The 20,283-nt window shown below is 48.8% G+C and overlaps 1 protein-coding gene across 1 annotated transcript; it reads left to right on the plus strand.

Annotated features, from left to right (window-relative positions):
* Window positions 1–8,103: 8,103 nt before the first annotated feature.
* LOC129045922 (NHS-like protein 2) lies at window positions 8,104–20,025 on the plus strand. The gene is made up of 2 exons (XM_054508507.2): window positions 8,104–8,910; window positions 16,769–20,025. The coding sequence occupies exons 1-2, from the start codon at window positions 8,631–8,633 to the stop codon at window positions 16,771–16,773; spliced, it is 285 nt and encodes a 94-aa protein (XP_054364482.1). The 5' UTR covers window positions 8,104–8,630; the 3' UTR covers window positions 16,774–20,025.
* The last annotated feature ends 258 nt before the right edge of the window (window positions 20,026–20,283 follow it).

Below are 20,283 nucleotides of genomic sequence, written 5' to 3' on the forward strand. Positions count from 1 at the left end.
TGGGCGTGGAGCTTACTTAAAAAAAAAGAAAAAGACAGAGATCTTCAGACTGGATTAGAAACCACAACTCAACTACATGCTGTCTACAAGAAACCCACTTTAAATATAAAGAAATAAATTAAAAGTAAAATGGGAGAAAGATATACCACACAGATATTATTTAAAGAAAGTTGAACGAGCTATGTTAATTTCAGAGAAAGCCAAGTTCCGAGCAGTGAATATGTTCAGTGATAAAAAGGGACATCGCATAATGTTAAAGGTGTCAATTTTCAAGATGATATAACCATCCTAAATATGTATGTACTTAATAAGAGAGCTTTGAAATTCATGAGGCGAAAACTCACAGAACTTAAAGGAGAAATAGACAAATCCACAATTATAGTTGGAGAATCCACCATTCCTCTCTCAATAATTGAGAGAACAAGTAGGCAGAAAGCCAGTGAAGATATAGATAACATGAAGAACGCTATCAACCAACTTGACCCAGCTGACACTTAGGGACTCCACCCAACACAAGACAAATCTTAAGTGCACACAGAACAGTCATGAAGTTAGAGCATATTCTGGGCCATGAGCAACACTTGACAAATTTAAAATAGTAGAAATCATACAAATCAGACCATATTGGAATTAAACTAGAAATTACTACCAGAAAGATATCTGGAAAATCCCCAAGTTTTTGGAACTTGAAAAGTATACTTCTAAATAACCCAGGGGTCAAAGGAAGTTCTCAAGGCAAATTTAATAATATTTTTAATTAAATAAAAATGAAAAGAAAACATATTGAAATTTGTGGGATGTAGCAAAAGCAGTGCTTAGCAGGAAATTTATAGCATTAAATATTTATTAGAAAAGAAAATCTCAAATCATTGAGAGCACATGTAGAGGAATTAATATAATGATTGACCATGAAATTTAAGCTGGGCAGGGAGGGAAGTGAGGACATGGAGGGAAGTGGGAGTAGGAGGTTTAATGAGTGGGGCCAAAGTACTGTTAAGGTGGAGGAACGATAAACATGAGTTAGAAAGGAGAAAGTGTTAGTTGAAAAGTGGGATGCCGAAGTTGAGAAAAGAGGGGAATAGTTTTTTGTTTGTTTTGTTTTGTGTTAGTAATTATAAGGTCAGTGGTATGGCCATGTGGGTTAGTGGGTTAGTGGATAAAGTAGAGTGGAGGAGAAGACATTTAGGGGAGAGGAGGTCAAGGAACGGAGAGGCCAGACTATCACTGAGATCATCTATATGGATACTGAAATAACCAAGAATTAGGACAGGAATAGTGTTACAGGGAGTAACAGTGAACCAGGTGCTAAAATCTTCAAGGAGTAAGTATGAGTGATCCAGGGGTCAGTAATCACCCTGAGGACAGATAGCGAGTGATATAATCTGAGGACAGGAGATTCAAAGCGGGGGGTTGTTTTTGAGGAGGGAGGAGAATGTCCTGGAAGTAACAACAAGGAGGACACCTTTTCCATTTCCAGGCCTTGTTTTTGCTAGAGGTGTGGGAGAGAAGACAGCACCATTTAAGAGGCGGGGACACTAAGGACCGCAGAGTCTGACTTCAGTTAATGGAGAAGATGAAGGGGATATACAGAGACACAGTTGCAGATACAGGGGAATTTGATAACTGTCCACGAATTCTACAAAGCATGGTGGAAGGGTTTCAGACGTCGGGCAGGAGGGATATGGAGTCATAAAAGCGATATACAAAGCTGTGTGACTACACTTAATGAGAGAAATGACTTGGGAGTATTAGGGTGACCGACATAAATAGATAAAAGCCATGTTGAGATTATTTGTGATGGTTTCAAGACAAATAGTAATGGTGAGGCCCTGGGGAGTGAGAGGTAGTGGTCTGTATCAGTCATGGTTCAGTCAGAGAAGCAGAACCAATAGGATATATATAATTGGTTTATGTGATTGTGATATATACAGTTGAAACCTGATCATGTGTTTGAACGGCATGGGTCTACTTATACACAATTATTTTTCCGTAAGTACAGCACAGTACTGTAAATATATTTTCTCTTCCTTATGATTTTTAGTAACATTTTCTTTTCTCTAACTTACTTTATTATGAGAAGACAATGCATAATACATATATAACATATAAAATATATATGAATCGACTGTTTATGTTATTGTTAAGGTTTCTGGTCAACAGTAGGCTATTAGTTAAGTTTTGGGGGAGTCAAAATTTATACACAGATTTTCAACTGCATGGGGGCTCAGAGCCCCTAACCCCTGCATTGTTTAAGGGTCAACTGTACTTTGTTTGGAATGTATGATCTTGCAATTGAATATAGTGATGACATAGCAATTTTTTAGGGGGGGGGCAGAGGGAGAGAGAGGATCTTTTTAATTTTCTTTAAAGATTTTATTTATTTTATTTGACAGAAAGAGAGAGAGAGAGCACAAGCAGGGGAAGTGGCAGAGGGAGAGGGAGAAGCAGACTCCCTGCTGAGCAGAGAGCCCGACGTGGGGCTCAATCCCAGGACCCTGGGATTATGACCTGAGCCGAAGGCAGATGCTTAACCGAGTCACCCAGGCACCCCAGAGAATCTTTTTAAAAAATGTTTTATTTATTTGAGAGAGAGAGCACGCAAGCATGCACGAGCAGGAGAAGGGCAGAGGGAGAGGGGAGAGAGTCTCAAGCAGACTCTGCGCTGAGCACGGAGCCTGACTCAGGGCTCGATCCCACGACCTGGAGATCATGACCCTAGCCGAAACCAAGAGTCAGCTGCTTCACCGACTGCGCCACCCAGGCACCCCTGAGATGGCCATTTTTAATGTAAAAATGGAAATTCACCTGGGATGTTTGGAGACTTCTCGAGGTAACTCCAGGAACTGGGCTCACTAAGAAGTTGAGCAAACGTCCATTTTGACTGCTCGAAGTGATTATTTGGTGCTAGATAGTTTGCAATAGTAGACTCCTACTTATTTAAGGTATAGCTGAGATGATTGGGAAGTGAAGCAACCCATACAAAAAGCAGCAGATGGCATGGGTTATTGCCACAAATTTGAAATCCAGTTTAATCCAATAAATCCGTTACTCATGTCTTGGCTGAGAAAGGGCTTGATAAAGAAGTTGAGACACCTGAATGTCAGGAATCGTTTGGTCAGTTAAAAGGCAATTGGGTAAGAGACGAGATTTTGACTATTCCTGATTATAATATATTACAATATATTGTAACTACAGAAACTTTGATGCAAGGGCATGAGGCTTCGTTAACTTAGAATGGAAAGAAGAAAAAAAAATGTGCCTTCCTTTTTATAGTCAGGAAACTGCTATGTATACGCTAATAACATTTCTTGAGTGTCTCCTCTGTGCCCAGCACTTTCTGTACATTATTTCATGTAATCCTCGGGGCAATCCTGCAAGGTGGATCCTGAATAGCCTGATCGAATAGAATGGACACCTGCAGACAATCAGTATAGCCATACTCACGGACATCAATTGAATATTGATCTTGTCCATTTTATGGATGAGGAGATTGAGGCACAGCCAGCGTTAAGTAACTTGCCCAAGACACACAGCTGGGGCGCTGGTGACTTGAACGCAGATCAGTGGGTCCCCACAGCCTGCATTTGGCTATGACCACTGTGCAGGGCTGCATAGCTTCCTAGTAGAGAGGGAAGGTGGACCCCATGTCCAACCGTATTTGGGTGCCTGATAAAGCTGAAATGTTCCTTATTCAGGTTCCCCAATTAATCCAAAGCCCTGACCGGCAAAACAACTCCCAATTTAATGATGTAGAGCAGGACGTGGTTCTTACCTAACCCAGCCTCAATATCAAACACAAGGATGTCATCGTGTGGTGGACATGGCATGTCCTGGAGAGATTAAGGACTTTTCCTTACTGCTTTAGGATTTTGTGGGGAGACAGGAATTTGCAGGGGAGGGGTGGTGGTTGTTAGGTCAAGAGTAGGATAGTCAGGGAGTGTCCCAATATGATTTCCCCCAGGTAAAGCAAGCATGTTAGAATAAAATTACCCATCGAAAGCAGCAACATTTGAATGTTCCTAATTATAGTGTCATCCGAACAAGATAGGGAGGGAATGAGGGAAAGCATGCCAGTGGGGTAGGGGGTGGCGGACTGGTGGTGGTGGGGGGGCGGGATCCACATACAACATGAGGATGAGGGGCTGTAAAAGGATCTGTTCATGTTCTGCTGAAATCTCCTGTAGTTTCTTTCAAAATACCACAAATCTTTTCTTGCAGTTTCAGCCTGGGCTCAGAGTCAGGGCCAAAGTTCAAACAACATCAAAGTTTATTTTTGAAATAAAGGTTTATTTCCTCATGGAATTCTTGAAGGGTTTGCCCTGCGTGTGTGTGAAGCATTGAGTCTGGGTTGAAAGGAATTTATTTTAGGACCTTGAGCCGTCTTCAGCTTACGCGCCTATTGCCCTAGGAGGTGATTGATGGCTGTCTAAGGTTCCAGTCCAACCCTGGAGGCCCAGCTCTGGGGCATACCCTTCCCCACTCTGAAGGCTGCCTCAAAGGCAGGAGCCTGCTCTCTCCTCTCAAATCTTGAGGCGCTCACTGGTTCCACTCTTTTCCGCGTAAGGTCCTGATAAGCATGAGTTTGGTCTGCATTGTTGATTGCATCCTGGGATCCCTTCTGACTGAAAAGCTAAAAGCCACCACTTTGTTTTCTTCGGGCTACTTTCTTAGGGCCTGTCTGAGGAGGTAGGTTACTTGAGTTCTTAACTGCAGAGCCAAGCGTTAAAATACCAAAAAGGGTAAATGACATTAAAAAAAAAAAAAGAGTCAATCTAGTATTTGCCAATTCTTGTTAGTTTCTCTTGGTGCAGACACTTAGCACCAGGGAACAAGACAGTGTTAAAGTTGGGACTGAGGAGCAGCTTTTTTATCCCCCTACTGGCTGTATATATATTTTTTCATTCATAAGGAAAGCATCTGCCCTGAGTCTCATGGCAAGAGGGTATTGAGGGGGGAATGTATGTTCTCACAACTTAGATAAAACAATTGCTGGACTATAGAGGGAATGTCAAGGAAAAAAAATGGCATTGCTGCTTAGCTTCCAAGATGCTACTATTTGGGTAAATTTGAGAGGTAGCAACATGGGGAGCACCCTTCTTGGTTCTCATCCTGAAATAAGACTGAGGGCTGTACTGGGAAACTGGGGAGGTTGCACGTTTGCTCGTGAATTTTCATTTTGCAGCTGTGGAGATTGCAACTTGGAGGAAAAGAAATGGCATATCCTATATGTTACTTACTTATGTCTTCAAAATCCAGTTTTTAAAATTTTTTTTAAAGATTTTGTTTATTTATTTGAGAGAGAGAGCTTGAGCAGGGGGAGGGGCAGAGGGAGAAGCAGGCTCCCCGCTGAGCAGGGGCGGGGGTGGGGGTGGGGACCCGATGCAGGACTCGATCCCCGGACTCTGGGATCTTGTCCTGAGCCGAAGGCAGACGCTTAACCAACTGAGCCACCCAGGCGCCCCTCAAAATCCAGTTTTTACTGAAATTCTAGGTTCTTAGCAGCAGCTGGTTAGGCAAGACAGAGGGTGGGAAGGAAAGCAGGGGTCTTGCTGGTTGTGGGTGGTTACTCTCCCATTTCCCTCCTCCCTCTCTAGTCACTCTTTTTCCAGTCACTGCTCGAGGCCAGACCCATGTCCAGTTGCACAGGTGGGCCCAGCTTAGGCCCAGTTTGGAACTCTGAGCACAGTGACAGATGAACAGCTATAGGTCTGGAGTCTGGGAGTTGGCGGGTGGGTAGGAAGCACCCAGCATTTTCAGGTCTGGCTTGAGTGTTAGGGTCTTCTCCCTTCTCCCCTTGGCACCTTCCCTCTCTCTCCTTCGGAATGTGCTGTGCCAAGGTTTATAGGCAAATCAGAGCAAACGTTGAATTCACGGAGCACTTTCTGGCTACTCGGCCCTGGGGATGTGGGTGCAGGTGGGACAAAGCAGTCTTGCTCTCCACATTTGCCTCTTCCCACTGCCTCCAGATGAAAAGTTCTCGAGCATCTCCTTCCCCACATCAGGCAGTGTTCTGCTCCAGAATCCACAATGACTCTCTACTGGCCCTTGGGCCAGGTGAAATCCTTTAAGTAAAGCTCTTCATATTGGGCTCTTCCTATAATCTAGCTTTATTTATTCATTCATCAACATATATTTTCTGAATACCTACTGTGTACCAGTTGCTGGCCTTGGCACTGGACATACAGAAGTGGGCAAGACAGACCTGGTTCCTGCCCCTATGGAGCTAACAGTCTAACCGGAGAAGATGATGTTATTACAAAAGCATTATTATTACTATTAAACAAGGATGATTGTGGGAATGCTGTGTTGGAGAGTGATGTGGGAGTACAGGACGGGACCCTTGGTCTTAGCTGCTTACCTGCCCTGGACATCATGGCTGGAATGTGGCACCTCTAGAACCCCAGCTCTCCCTCCAAGGACCAGAGCCGGGCCCCTGCGCTCCTTCCCAGGGGCTCTCTACATCCAGACCTGCCTCTTGCTTAAGGTCTCCATTTTCTTGTTGGGAAGAGACTGGAGATGAGAAGGAAGGTGAAAACTTACATTCCCTTGACTTCTTCCACAGTACGTGCAGTCCAGCTCTGGTCCTGGGAAGGGAGGAGGGGCTCTGTTCTGAGGTGGCCCCATTGTAAGTCCTTGATGTTTCCTTGATGAAAGCCAGGGCCAGCACATTGAAGAGGCTGGAATGAACAGACTTGGCTGGGGGGGAAGGGTGTGGGGCCACTGCTGATTTGCTTGGAGTTGAGCTTGTTATTATAGAGCCCTGAAAGATTCATCAGCTTCAGGAATCAAAGTCGTGAGGTCAGCTCAGACACCAGGCCCAGCCCAGACCTGCCACCCTCAGGCAGCCAAGCTCTGCCCACACAGTCTCTTTCAATCTGCTCATACCTCATTTCTTTTTCTCCCAAATGAAGATCAGTCTAAACAGCCCATAGGTCAAGGACAAGTATCCCTGGAGAGTCCAGCCAAGTCCCTAGTTCTTGCCAGTCACTCTCTTGGCTCAGGTTTGAGTTTGCCAAATACAGATTTTGGGTCCCCGTTCTGCAATCATAAATGATTTAACAGCTCAGAAGAGGGGTTGTCTTTTGGCCAATTTTTTCTTACTGTAATAGAACCCAACTTTTTTAGTATCCATGTACCACTTTACGGAACAGGGAACAGATATTTGCTGAGAAGGGTAATCAGATTACTCTTAACTGGTTGTAGAGCCGCCTTGGACTGCTTAAGGGACAATTCTGTAAAGGAATGAATGAAAACAGGCCACACTCAGGATCATTCGTGCAGACACACATAGTCTGTTCGAGGTGTTCTACTAGTAAATTATAAGGGATTCTAAGCATTTTTAGGAGGAGAGATGAGAGAATTACCAGAAGGAAGAAATGGAACCACACCAAAGTCACAGTGGTTTAGAGCAGAATCAGATGGGAGCTCAGTGTGTTGAAATTAAGTGTTCAGAGTGGAAACTCCCCAAGTGCACAGGGACATACACACACTCAGGCACTCTGCTTTTCTGAGGACATCAATCAGTGTCTCCCTCTCTTCCAACTTCTGCAGTAGAGAGAAATCAGGACGTGACTACAGGGTTTCCTGCACCGCAAGCATACTTACCCCAGCCTGTTCCCCGTGCATCTCAGGAGCCTAGTGGGGCCAGAGATGGAGGTGGCCCTGGGCTCTCTGCATAAAATATGGCGCAGCATCCCTCCATTGAACTGAATCTATTGTTCCAGAGAATGGGTTTCTTTTCATTCACTCACTCATTCGTTCATTCCAGAGTCTTTACAGCAGTCCAGGCACCGTGAGAGTACCCAGAGGCACTGCCCTCCTGACAGCCCAGTAAGAAAATCGGTTCTTTCCTCCTCGTTTGCAAGCTCCTGGGCGCTAGAAAGCTATGCTCACAGCCTAGTCCAGCCCGTGCGTGGCGGCGAGTCCCTGTTTGGGAAAGGAAAGCAAGATGAATGAAATCAGACTAACCGGTGGGTCTCCACCGGTTACTTGCTGGTGTGGGCGCGGGTGCGCTTGAATTTTTATTATTTATGAAGGAAAAGTTTAAGTTACAGAAACAAAGCAGAACACAACTTTTAACCATCAGTACCGAGACTCGAGCTCCGCAGGAGGACGCGGGCACACAGACCGTACCGAACATCACACACACACACACACACACACACACACACACACACACACACACACACACACACCCCTCACGCAGACATTCCTTCTTTCACGCTCCAGCTCGCTCTCTTTACTCCTACTTCCCTTTCCCTCCTCTCCCGGATCAAGCGTTAATCTGCGAATCTCTGACCGCAAAAGAAAAAAAAAAAAAAAAAAAGGTGGGTGGGGGGATCCCGAAGTAGCAGGGCCAGGGAGGAGGAGGTGGAGAAAGGCGGGGAGGAGGAGGAGGAGCCCGGCGAACCAGAGTCAGAGGGACGGGTGGCTCCGGCGAGTGTGCAGCCCCGGGGGGAGCGGCGCTCCAGGCTGGGAACCCGGCAGCCCGCCCACCCGCCTGGCGTCTTCGGCGCCCGCCCGCTCGCGGGCCCGCGCCCGGGGCCTGCTACACCCGGAGCCGGGGCCGCCGCTCAGGGGCGCTCGGGTCAGGGGCGCCGCCAGGCTGGTTCCCCGCGCCCGCGCCCGGAATGCCGTTCTACAGGCGCACGGTGGTGCCCCAGCGCCTGTGCCCGCGCAACCCGCCGCAGCCGCTCGCCGAGCTCCGCGACGTGAGCCACCTGGCCGCGCTCAGCCTGCTCCGGCAGCTCGCCGACCTCTGCGGCCACTCGCTGGCTCTGCTCGAGGACCTCGAGGGGCACCTGCTGGCCCTGGGGCGCCGCACCGACAGCCTGTGCCGGCGCACCGGGCGCCTCCGCCGCCGCCTGCCCTGCCGCCTGCTCGGCCCGGAGGACGACGAGGAGGAGCTAGGTAAACCGCGCCCGGGCCGCTCTCGGCCCCGCGTCTACCCCGCCTCTGGGGGCGCCAGTGGGCTCCCGGCCCGGCGCCCACCCCACCCCGCCCCCTCCCCGGCCCTCCGTGCCCCTCCTCCTCCCTTCCCTCCCTTCCCCTCCGGGAGTGAGGGGATCCCGTTTCCCTGACTCCCCACCCGCCGCTCTCCTTCTGCAACTTCCTGCCCCTGGAGCCGGCCGCGCCGTCCTGAGTGACCCGGTGCTTTCGGGGCTCCCGGCCCTGGGGTGCGCGGCCGCTTTCTGGGGATCCGGGGGAGGGGGGGCGGAAACCTGCGGGGCTCCCGGGAGCCACCGGGTCCGGGACGGCTTCGGCGCCGTCCCCAGGCCCGCGGCGTCCGCGTCTCCGCGGCGTCGGGAGAACCAAATGGCCGCGCCGCGGGCGTCTCTGCTCCAGTCCCGGGGCTCGGCCGCTTCGGAAAGCGCGCCCGCGCCGCTGGCCACCTACGCGGCGGCGGCAGCTTGGTGGCGGTGCCTAGTGGATTTAAACCTGTGCAACTTCGCGCCGCGGCGTGTTCGCGGCTCGCCCTCCGCGGAGAGTGGGAGCGCCCCGCCGCCTGCTTCTCCCCGCGATTTCAGGCTCGCTGCGCCGGGAGTGGCCGCAGGGGTGTGGCGGGAAGGAGAGGCTGCCGCCGCCTTCGCTGACCCGTACTACCCCTAGGGTCTGGCTGCACAGATTTGCCGGAGAGGCCCGCTTAACGGGACTGTCATCAGTTTCATGATTCGTTTAGGAATTAGCCATGCCTGAGAAACCCAGTGGTGCCCTGGCTGAGGACGCAGGACCCCGTGAGAGGGTGGCAGGGCAGCGCGAGCCTTTGACCCTTACTACTTGGGACTCGGGCACTTTGAATGGGGAGTCCTCACTCCGTGGAAAGGCACTGCTCTCTTAGAGTGTGGCACTTGTGCTGAAAGCAAGGGGACTGAATGTGCTGGAAATGCGGACCACAGCTGGGGCGTGCCAGGTGCCGAGGCCAATTGGCAGCCCCAGAAAGGGGAGAGAAGGAGCAGTGTGACCAGAAAGTTTCAGATGGAGGCAGAAAGTGGCTAGGGGGCTGACTTTTGAGTGCAAGACTCCAGCTGCCTTGGGGCAGGATTGGCAGGGCCAGCCCCTCTCCGTTGCAGGCACCACCTTGCCCCGACCCTTTCCAGTAGGACAGGAGTCAGAGGCCCTGGGATCCCCTCTTCAGAGAGGTCTGGGACTTCTGAGGTAGATGGTGGAGGTCACTAGTGGAGAAAAATGAACTGGGTTATGTGTGAACAGGAAGGTGGAAGACACAGATGACTGCCAGATGGAATGTAGACATAGGACCAGAAACCTCTGCATGGCAGGGGACCAAGAAAGCTGGGGCCCTAGGTCTGGTTAGTTCTCAGTTGACAAAGAGGGTAAGAAGGTCACTGTTGATTCCCCCCACCCCCCGCGGGGGTCCCGCTGACTACCAGGATTAGCCTAGAAGAAATTTGATAAGTCAACTCAAGGAGTAGTTTTCAGAATCCCCACACAGCTTAAAGAGAGCCACCTACTGAGTTCAGCAGGGTAAGATGAGGACAGAAAGGAGGCTCTGCTTTTCCAACTGGGACCTTTCTGTCCACTGAACCGTCCACTGAATCGGGGAGCCCTTTCCACATGCGGGAAGGCATGGCTTCACCAAGTCACCTTGGGACCTAGCTAGCCCTTTCCCGGTAACCTGCTGGTTTAGAAGGAGATGGCTTTGTGCAATGGGTATCTTTTCGAGGAAGGGAGCAATTCTGAGGAGAGATTGCATTAGTTTGGTTTCTTTGAAATTCGCAGGAGCCGGGAGAGTGGCTGTCTCGCCTCTTTGGTGTATCCACTTGCCTTGGCTCAGAGGCGCTGAGGAGTCAGCTGCACAAATGGAACGCAGCTACCTTAATTTGTCAAGAAGTTCTGGCTTTCCATTTTCCCGTCTGATGCCCTACCCTAGCTTCCCCTCGAGGTTCCCACTGCACACTTTTCCCTTCAGGTGCTTTGACTGCGTATCACTTCAATTAGGCCTTCTCGGCAATGATCTGAGTGTAAGTGCCAAATGCAAGGAGAGTTGGGGAGGGTAATCAGTGCGCCATCTGGCCACTCCCTCCATCGCTCGGGTGTAAGCTCCAACAAGGTGTTCAGCAGGCTACATATTATATTTTGACCCCACATAAATATCCACCCCCCCTTTTTAAAAAAAAATTTTTACCATTGCCCGCTCTTGTTCTTTTTTTCTTCCTGGCACCTTCGCTCCTAGCACTCCTACTCCTTTACTGACCATCTTGCCGGTGGTCGGCATTTTACCCTATGTATCTTCCATCTGGCTGAATTTCCCCCCCAAATTCTTCCTTTAGCTATTTCTTTGACCATGGGGGCAAGCAAGACCTGGGAAGGAGGGAGGAAGGTTTGGAAGCCACATAACCGGAGTGAATGGCACCTGACAGGCCAGCAGCTTGTAGGCTCCCTGCAGGGACAGCTTGGCCGCCACCTACGGGAGCAATGGCAAATCAGACTGGCCCCGAGCCTTCAAGCTTGCAGAGACCAGACCCCGTGCTTCTACTGGGGGCCCTGGGAGGCAGCAGGCGGAGGGCAGGGAGAGGAGAAAGAGATGGAGGAGGAGAAAGTTGATGCTGAGGCAGTCCGAGGTGCTCCTCTATACAGCCAGGGGTCACAGCCCCACCATCTTCAAGGTTACAGGGGTGGGACTGGGCTGGGCTGGTTGCTTGGCAACACCTCCTCCTCCACTGAAGGCTGTTCTTTGGTAACTTGAACCCCTTTGAGACTGCCCTAGAAGCTCTTGTGACCGGCGTGAGGTGGGGGATGGGGGTTGGAAGGAGGAGAGGGCGTGCTAAAGGATTGCACCAGGCTCCTCGGGTTATGGATCTGTGGCCCTTGGAGTGGCCCTGCCTAGAACTGGAGTCTCTCCTCACATCTGGCTTTGAACGGGCCCTGTTTTACTGCATTTGTGTCCTGTACTCTGTGCTCTTCATCTCAAGAATGGCATGGTCAAAGCCAGAGGGAAATAGCTCTGTGCATGCTGCCATATGCTGAGGGAATCCAAGCTTTCCAATTCCTCCCTCAGAGATCTATTTAATGTTTGTAGGTGCTTAGATGATAATTACAAAGGCAATCAGCTGTTGGCCTAGGGGTATAATATCTCCTGAGTGAGCAAGGAAGTCACCAAAGCACTAGATAAATCTAGGTATGTTTAGTAACACTGGGGAGCTATCGTTCTACACTAGCCTATGAACTTGCTATGGGAAAGATGCTCTCTTCCTTCTTGCAATTATTTTGGCTTGAATACAGCCAGTTGGGGCGATGGTGGAAACTCCCTCTTCATCTTTATGTAAAATTCCTGCCTCTTGGTTTTCCAGCTTTGTGGCAACTTTGGCTCCAAATCAGAAAGGACAGCTGGTTTATTTATGTCTAAATCATAATTCCAGGGTGAGGGGAGACTGTTGTAAATCTACATGGAGATGAGAAAAATGAAAGCTGCACCTTCAGACTGCAGCCAGATTCCCATTCGATGAGGTGTCATGGACTCTGAACCTGATCGTCATTGCTACTGAGGACAGGATATGGCCTGCTTGAGTTGGATAGAGCAGGGGGATCTTTGGGGACTTGGAACAGGCACTTTGCCAGAGCTCACTTTGTCTCTGTCCTACCTGTCATCCCCAGACACCCTTGGGACAGTGGCTTGACAGAGTGGGGCAAGCCCATTTTCTTTTAAATACCATGAAATTCCTGGTCTGCTTCGTGATATTTCCGTGTGTTGAAAACAACTTCCCTGGAAATTTGGACACCAAAATGTCCACTAGAATTTCCTCCACTTTAGAAACAAGAAACTTAATCTTCTCCCTTTTTTAAGACACATGAGCAGCTAAGGTGATAAAAGCATCAGGATGACGGAATAGTGGAGTAATAGGAGAAGATTCAAGTTATGGCTCTTGGGCTCAACTTCGACCTTTACGCCGTTGATTAGGTGTCAGGAGGAGAGTGGTGAATTTCATCGTCTGTCCCCGTACTTGTCTGGTTTGGGTGGAGTGGGTTTATACCATGTGGCATCAAAAACTCGGTCATTGACCGTTGTGGGTGTCCTAACACTTGACTGCTGAGGCCCAGAAAAAGGAACGGACTTGTACCCAGCTGGATCAAGACCGTTAGTAACCCTAAGTGCTGAAAAGATTATAGTGTCTCCCCATATGGAATTCCAAATGAAAGCAATTCTAAACCTTCAGATAAAATGTGATTTGGGGGGGCGCCTGGCTGGCTCAGTCGGGTGAGTGCCCGACTCTTGATCTCGGCTCAGGTCTTGATCTCACGGTTGTGAGTTCGAGCCCCACATCAAGCCCCACGTCGAGCCCCATGTTGGGCGTGGAGCCTACTTAAAAAAAAATAAATAAAATGTTATTTTTTGAGATCACTCGGAGTTCCTTCCACATGTATGTTGAAATTAAAATGGCTTATGGATGTTTTCCATTCTCTCTTTTGTACTCCTGTTGCTGGTGGCCTAAGCATATACTTAATCTCCCCTTTGAGGAATGTGGCACCCGCTAGGTCACACAGCAGATAAATGGCAGGAAGCCTTGATCTAGAAGCCGGGCCTCCTGACACCGAAGCCAGTGCTGTGTGCTGCTAAGTTCAAACTCAGTTGTTCCCTGAGAGTCAGCGCCCTGCCAGTTTTTTCAGCTGGAACTTGTCCAGGATAACGAATGACTCCTGTTACCTTTGCAAACTGAGAGATGCTCTAAAGAACAGGCTCCCTGTGGTTTCTGTAGTTGGGACTTGGTGGGTGAACTGGAGGTGGAGAGGAAGAAGGAAGGTCAGCCTTGCATCATGTAGGGAATAGATGTGAGGCAACAGGCTCCCTTGTTAAAACATAGTCTCCTTTAAGCTTTGAGTGGGAAATAGCTAGAAAAAGAAGCTTCAGGTGGGAAGGGGTAGCTGGGCCAGTGACCCCGACACAGTCTTCTGAAGGTCACCTTTCCAGTGGGGCTCTGTCACTCATAATCCTTCTGTCCTCTTTATACTTGCTATTTTCCCTTCCAGCTTTTAAAACCAATTGTGGACACTCCTTGTCACTCACCCACATCATGCCTATTTTCTGTTATTATAGCAGAGACTGGTTGGCATTTCCAAAGGCACTTTTATTAAAAACCAAGGAATGAGAAAGTAAAATTATTACCAAAAATGTATTTAGCATACATGTTTCCAAGGTATGGATTTATTATTCTTCAAAGCTTAAGCAGCTTAACAGGCTCACTAGCTTTGCTGCTCTATATGCCCTTTCTGGAGGCCTCAAGTCATCTTATCCTCAGATCATTACCTTCCAGCCTTGCAAAAGAGGACACAACTTTGTCTGGGTCCCATCACCTTTCCCCTTCTCACCCTTGCGCTGAGTGCTAAAGACCCGGAGGTAAATAAGACCCAGTCTCTCCCTTTAAAGAGCTCCCACTGGGGGCGCCTGGGTGGCTCTGTCAGTGAAGTGTCCCGCTCTTGATTTCGGCTCAGGTCATGATCTCAGGGTCGTGAGATCGAGCCCTGAGTCGGGCTCCACGCTCAGCATGGAGTCTGCTTAAGATTCTCTCGCTCTCCCTCTCTCTGTCTCAAAAAAAAAAAAAAAAAAAAGAGCTCCCACTGCAGGGGTGGGTGCCATCTCATTTCCTAGTGTGTGGTGCCAGGGCATCAGGTCCTCTCCTTCTCCAGGTGGGGGAGAGCTGATAGCCAGAACCAGGACCCCAGTTCACACCCCAGAGGATTTTCCATCCAGTCTGGTTTAGGGTCCAGGAATGGAACTTGGACTTCTAGAATCCCCTATGGTAAAAACAAAAATAAAAGCCAAACAATGACAAGGACGCCTGGGTGGCTCAGTTGGTTAAGTGCCTGCCTTCGGCTCAGGTCGTGATCCCAGGGTCCTGGGATCGAGCCCTGCATCAGGCTCCCTGCTCGGCGGAGAGCCTGCTTCTGCCTCTGCGTGCCGCTCCCCCTGCTTGTGCTCTCTCCCTCTCTCTCTGACACATAAATAAATAAAATCTTTAAAAAAAAAAAATAAAAACCAAACAATGACAGACTGCTACTGTGAATTCAGCAGTGCTTTTACATGAATTCGAAGACTTAAAATTGATGACCTATCTTTCCACATAGGCAGAGTAGTGCTTATTCAGTAGGTGGACAACACTTGGTGGATCTGCAGACTCACAGACTTTTGATAACTCCATGGCCCTCTAGAGTCGTCTTCTCTTCAGTTGGAAGCCACTAGCCTCACCTTGATGGTTCAAGCCGTCAGCACTTTCTTGCTCCACAGAATTGCATGATTTCACTCCGATCAGCTCTCATTGAAGTTTTCAAGTTAGAGTGCCCAGGATGGTAATATCTGAATGGACAATGTGACATTAATAATGCCACAAACAGGAGGTGTGTTAACAAGTGTTTGCACGAGTAGGCTTGCAGCAGGGCGCTCTGTGTGCGAGGCAGTGGGTCTGAACATGCCTCAAGACCACTAGGCATCAGTCTTTTAACTTGGGAGGTTTGAGCAATTGGGCAGCTCTCTGTTCCTCACTCTATAAAGTGTAAGCCCCTCAATAGAAAGTGAGCCCCTCGAGGACAGAGATCTTCATCTGCTTTTTAAAAAATTTATTTATTTGAGAAAGAGAGAGCGTGCACGGGGAGGGGCAGAGGGAGAGGGAGAGGGAGAGAGAAACTTTAGCAGACTCCTTGCTGAGCTTGGAGCCCGACGCGGGGCTCGATCCCACGACCCCGAGACCAGGACCTGAGCCGAAACCAAGAGTCAGACGCTTAACCGACTGTGCCACCCAGGGGCCCCAAGATCTTCGTCTCTTTTTACTGCTGTTTCTCCAGCCCCTAAAATAGTGCTCGGCATCTAACAGGCACTTAATAAATGCCTCTTAAGTTCAATTCATCCCTTTTTTCTAACCATCACGTATTTACTTATTTTTTTTTAAGATTTTATTTATTTATTTGAGAGAGAGAGGGAGAGAGAGAACGAGCAGGGGGAGGGGCAGAGGGAGAGGGACACGCAGACTCCCCGCTGAGCAGGGAGCCCTACATGGGGCTCGATCCCAGGACCCTGGGATCATGACCTGAGGCACCCAGGCACCCTGAGCCATCACATATATATTGAGCACCTGATTCTGGGCCTGGCCCCATGCCAGTTTCTGGGGACATACAGCCCACTGGAATGCAGCCCTACAGTCCGGCATGGAGAACACTGAATCATTGTACTGCTGTGGAGGCGAGCCTGGGGGGTCAAGGGGATGCAGAGGAGGTGCACCTGGCTCAGCCTGGAGGCTTGTAAAAGCCTTCAGGACGATGCGATGTCTGAGTTCTGAAGGGTGATCTGGAGCGGGCCAGTTGAAGAAGGGGGAGGAGGGAATTCCTGGTGCAGGAAGTAGCCGGGTGCAAGGCCCAGGATATGTGAGGGGGCCGGTGAGGAACTCAAGTGATTCAGGAGGAGAGGGTGCAAGGCACCTCTTGACTCAGAATGAGCCCTCAGTGGGGAGGTGGGGCGGGGAAGCCCTCACGTCCTGTTCGCTGGCCAAGGAGCTGGATACTAGAGTCTTGGGAAGGTTAAAGTGAAGTTGTAAGAGTAACAACTGCAGATTTTCTTGATCTGCGTTCAAGTTTTCACTGTCCTTGGGCCGATGAGACCTGCTTTGCAGAGTCAGGTCCTGGGTCCCCCAAAGAAGTCCAGGCCAGCCTTAGTGAGATAAGAAAGAGGGAGAAAAAACCCGAGTCTGCGTGGCCTCTTCTTTTTTTGTGTGAGTGAGGACATGGGAGGTTTGACCGTATCTTTTATTTTTTTCTTTTTAAATAGCATAGATTCTCAAGAATGGCCTGCGACGGGACGCCTGGGTGGCTCAGTTGTTAAGCACCTGCCTTCGGCTCAGGTCATGATCCCGGGGTCCTGGGATCGAGCCCCGCATCGGGCTCCCCGCTCGGCGGGAAGCCTGCTTCCCCCTCTCCCATTCCCCCGTTTGTGTTCCCTCTCTTGCTGTGTCTCTCTCTGTCAAATAAATAAATAAAATCTTAAAAAAAAAAAAAAAAAGAATGGCCTGTGATTCATCCAGTGGGAAAATCAGAAGAATACATTTTTCTTTGGGAAATGGGCTCAAAGAGGAGATGAGGTGAAAAAATGATTCAGCTGTTTTTATTTTGACTGAAATTGGTTTCGGAGAACGAGCGTAATTGACTGCCTGGCAATTTATAGTCAGACTCCCAGTATCTTCAAAACAGCCAAACTCATATTATCCTCCCTCACTAGCCGGCCCCGAGGGGAGCGAGTGGGGTCTCCTTTATCAACAGGCCTCGGGTTCTCTCTGCTCTTGGGGGAAGCCATGTATCACAGTTGTCAGCAACTCCCACCCTGGCCTTGTGTAACTCTCAGCCCTCCTGATCCCGTAATTCCACTTCCGGGACCCGACGCTCTCAGAATTCTGGGAAAAATGTTTGAGGAAGCTCGCTGCATCTGCTGGTTATTTATGTTCACTGAAAAAAAAAAAAAAAAAAGAAGAGCACTTAAACATTCAACAATAGGGGCGTAGTTGTTCTAAATTTGGACAGGTCTGTATGATAGAATACTAGACAGCTAAGAAAATTCAGGCTTAAAACAAATGTGGAGCCATGGGGCGCCTGGGTGGTGGTGCAGTCGGTTACACGTTGGACCCTTGGTTGCCGCTCGGGTGGTGATCTCATGGTCCTGGGATCGAGCCCCGAGTGGGCTCCGCACTCAGTGGGGAGTCTGCTTATGATTCTCTCTCTATCTCTCCCCTCTGCACTTCCCCCCACTCACGTGCTTATGCCCTTGCTCTCTCTCTCCAATAAATAAATCTTAAAAGAAAACAAACAAAAAACCCCCCAAATATATAGTGATAGTGCTAAATGGAAAAGGCCGGGCATAAAGTCGCATGTACTATACTATCCAAAATAGGCATGTACGGTATTCTCCAAAAATAAAGCATATGTATATGGAAAAGAAACTGGAGGGGCATATGCCCTCATGTTAACAATGCTAATCTCAGGGTGATAAAGGTGATAACATGAGGAACAGTGGTTATCTTTATGAGATTATGGGAGTGGGTGTAATTTTTTTTCTTATACCTTCCTGCATTTTCCCAAATGTCCTAAATGAACGTGTGTTACTCTCTTTTTAAAAGATTTTATTTATTTATTTGTCAGAGAGAGAGGGGGCACAAGCAGGGGGAGTGGCAGGAAGAGGGAGAAGCGGGCTCCCCGCTGAGCAGAGAGCCCGACGCGAGACTCGATCCCAGGATCATGACCTGAGCCGAAGGCAGACATTTCACCGATTGAGCCACCCAGGCATCCAGAACGTGTATTACTTTTAGTAAGTAGGAAAAAAAAACCCCAGTGAGTGACATGTTAAGGAAGAGGATCTTGGGATTTGGAAGCAGCAGCTGTGGGTTTAAGTCCCACTTGCCTCGTACTTACTAGCTGACTCTGGTTTCTCCGAGCCACGCTCCCTCATCTGTAAAAAGGGTTAATGCTACCCAGTTCTGAGGGTTGTCGTGAGGATCCAAAATAACGTAGGTAAAGTTCCTGGTGCATGCACCACGATCACACACATGATCACTAAATACTAACTTACGAAGCTAACGTTCCATGAAGCTGTTTGAAATCCGTGGATGGGGGTACTGTCAAGATGAAGTTATCATAAGAATATTTCCTAGACAGCTCGGAATTGCAGCCATTCTTCCCTTTTCCAGAATATGTAAAGAATGCCCGTGTGCCCACGGAGGAACAGCATCTAGCTTTTGAGGCTGTCAGCTCATCTCTCCCAACCCGAGGATTTTCCTTTCCTTTGACCCCTCCTTTCATTCTCCCCCACTGACATCTGTTCACTGCCTTGCCGTCCAAGAGGGAAAACATTCTTTGGAACCGAAGCCGAGGCACCACCGAGAGTCCTGGCAGCTATGAGATGTTTATTGTCACTGAGAATATGTGGTGCTGGCTGACCACAGGACCTGCCAGGCTGGGATGCCAACGAGGGGTTCTAATGAAGCAGCAGAGGACGGATGCGGGCCGCGCAGCTAGGCAGCGTCCCCTGCCTTGGGCAGAGCTGTTATCCAAGTGTCCTGCTGGCTCTGTTCACCTCTTCCCTTGGGATGTCCGCGTGGCTCCTGGCTTTACTCACCAGTTATACAGAACCAGCTTGCTTTGTGGGTGAAGGAACACCTTCTCACGAGAAACTTATGGGACCTAAGGTGGTTTCAGTGACGCATTTGGCAGTTTGCCCGAGGGTCCAACAGGCCTAACTCTTACCAGCATGGATTTGGAATGAGTAAGCCCTATCTCATGACCAGGCAGCCTCAAGGTCATGGACGTACCTCCTCGGCAGTGTCTACAACATGGCCAAGCCACCAGGAACTTCAGTCACCTCCCTGGGTAGAATCTTTCACACTGCTTGGCTGATTGCAGTTTCTTCCATTTTTTAATTACGGCCAGAAATATAGACCCTGGCTGCAAATCCACATTACTTGGGGAGCTTAAACAAATTACTAATGCGTGGCCCCAACCCATACCAGGAAAGCCAGAATTTCTGGGTGATGAGAACGAGGAACTAGGATTTTTGAGATCCCAAGGTGGTTCTGATGTGCAGCCAGGGTTGGGAAACACTGTTATGGTATATAGATGGCTAAAACTGGAAGAAACCCAGGCCGGAGCTTCTCAAATTTATTTGACCACATAGTCCTTGAAAATTTACAATATATTTATGGATACTGAGCATGAACTCAGGTTTAGGTTAAATTAAGTGACAGAAAATGGTCTCACGGATGAATTAGTGGTGAGCAGTAAAAATACCTTTAGGTAATATATTTTTTAACTTTATAAGACAATGAAAGAAATTGAAAAAATGAAGCCTTTTTATTTTATTAATGAAAAGAATAAATATATGTTAAGGTAAAGTAAATCATGTTTCATTGTACATTTTTTGGTTATTAACACGTCATCAAAAACCACTAACATTTTATTTTTTTATTTTTATTAAAGATTTTATTTATTTGTCAGAGAGAGAGTGAGAGCGCACAAGCAGGGGGAGTGGCAGGCAGAGGGAGAGGGAGAAGCAGGCTCTCTGCTGAGCAGGGAGCCCAATGCGGGACTCGATCCCGGGACCCTGGGATCATGACCTGAGCCAAAGGCAGATGCTTACCTGACTGAGCCACCCAGGTGCCCCCCAAACCACTAACATTTTAGACAAGAATGGTACTTTTGTTATTTTATGTTGCAGCCACTTAATACGACACATGATGTTACTGGGTTGGATCCCTATGTCAGGTCAACCCGAAGTTACTTCTCTTTGCAAGAGAGTACAGC

This window comes from Mirounga angustirostris, unplaced genomic scaffold, assembly GCF_029215605.1.
Source record: "Mirounga angustirostris isolate CCGP_5_RB_7025 unplaced genomic scaffold, mMirAng1.0.hap1 SCAF_11, whole genome shotgun sequence".
In the NCBI taxonomy this organism is placed as follows: domain Eukaryota; kingdom Metazoa; phylum Chordata; class Mammalia; order Carnivora; family Phocidae; genus Mirounga; species Mirounga angustirostris.

Bases quoted from the DNA above. Each gene is read 5' to 3' on its own strand.
- LOC129045922 (XM_054508507.2), top strand. From the start codon at position 8,631: ATGCCGTTCTACAGGCGCACGGTGGTGCCCCAGCGCCTGTGCCCGCGC.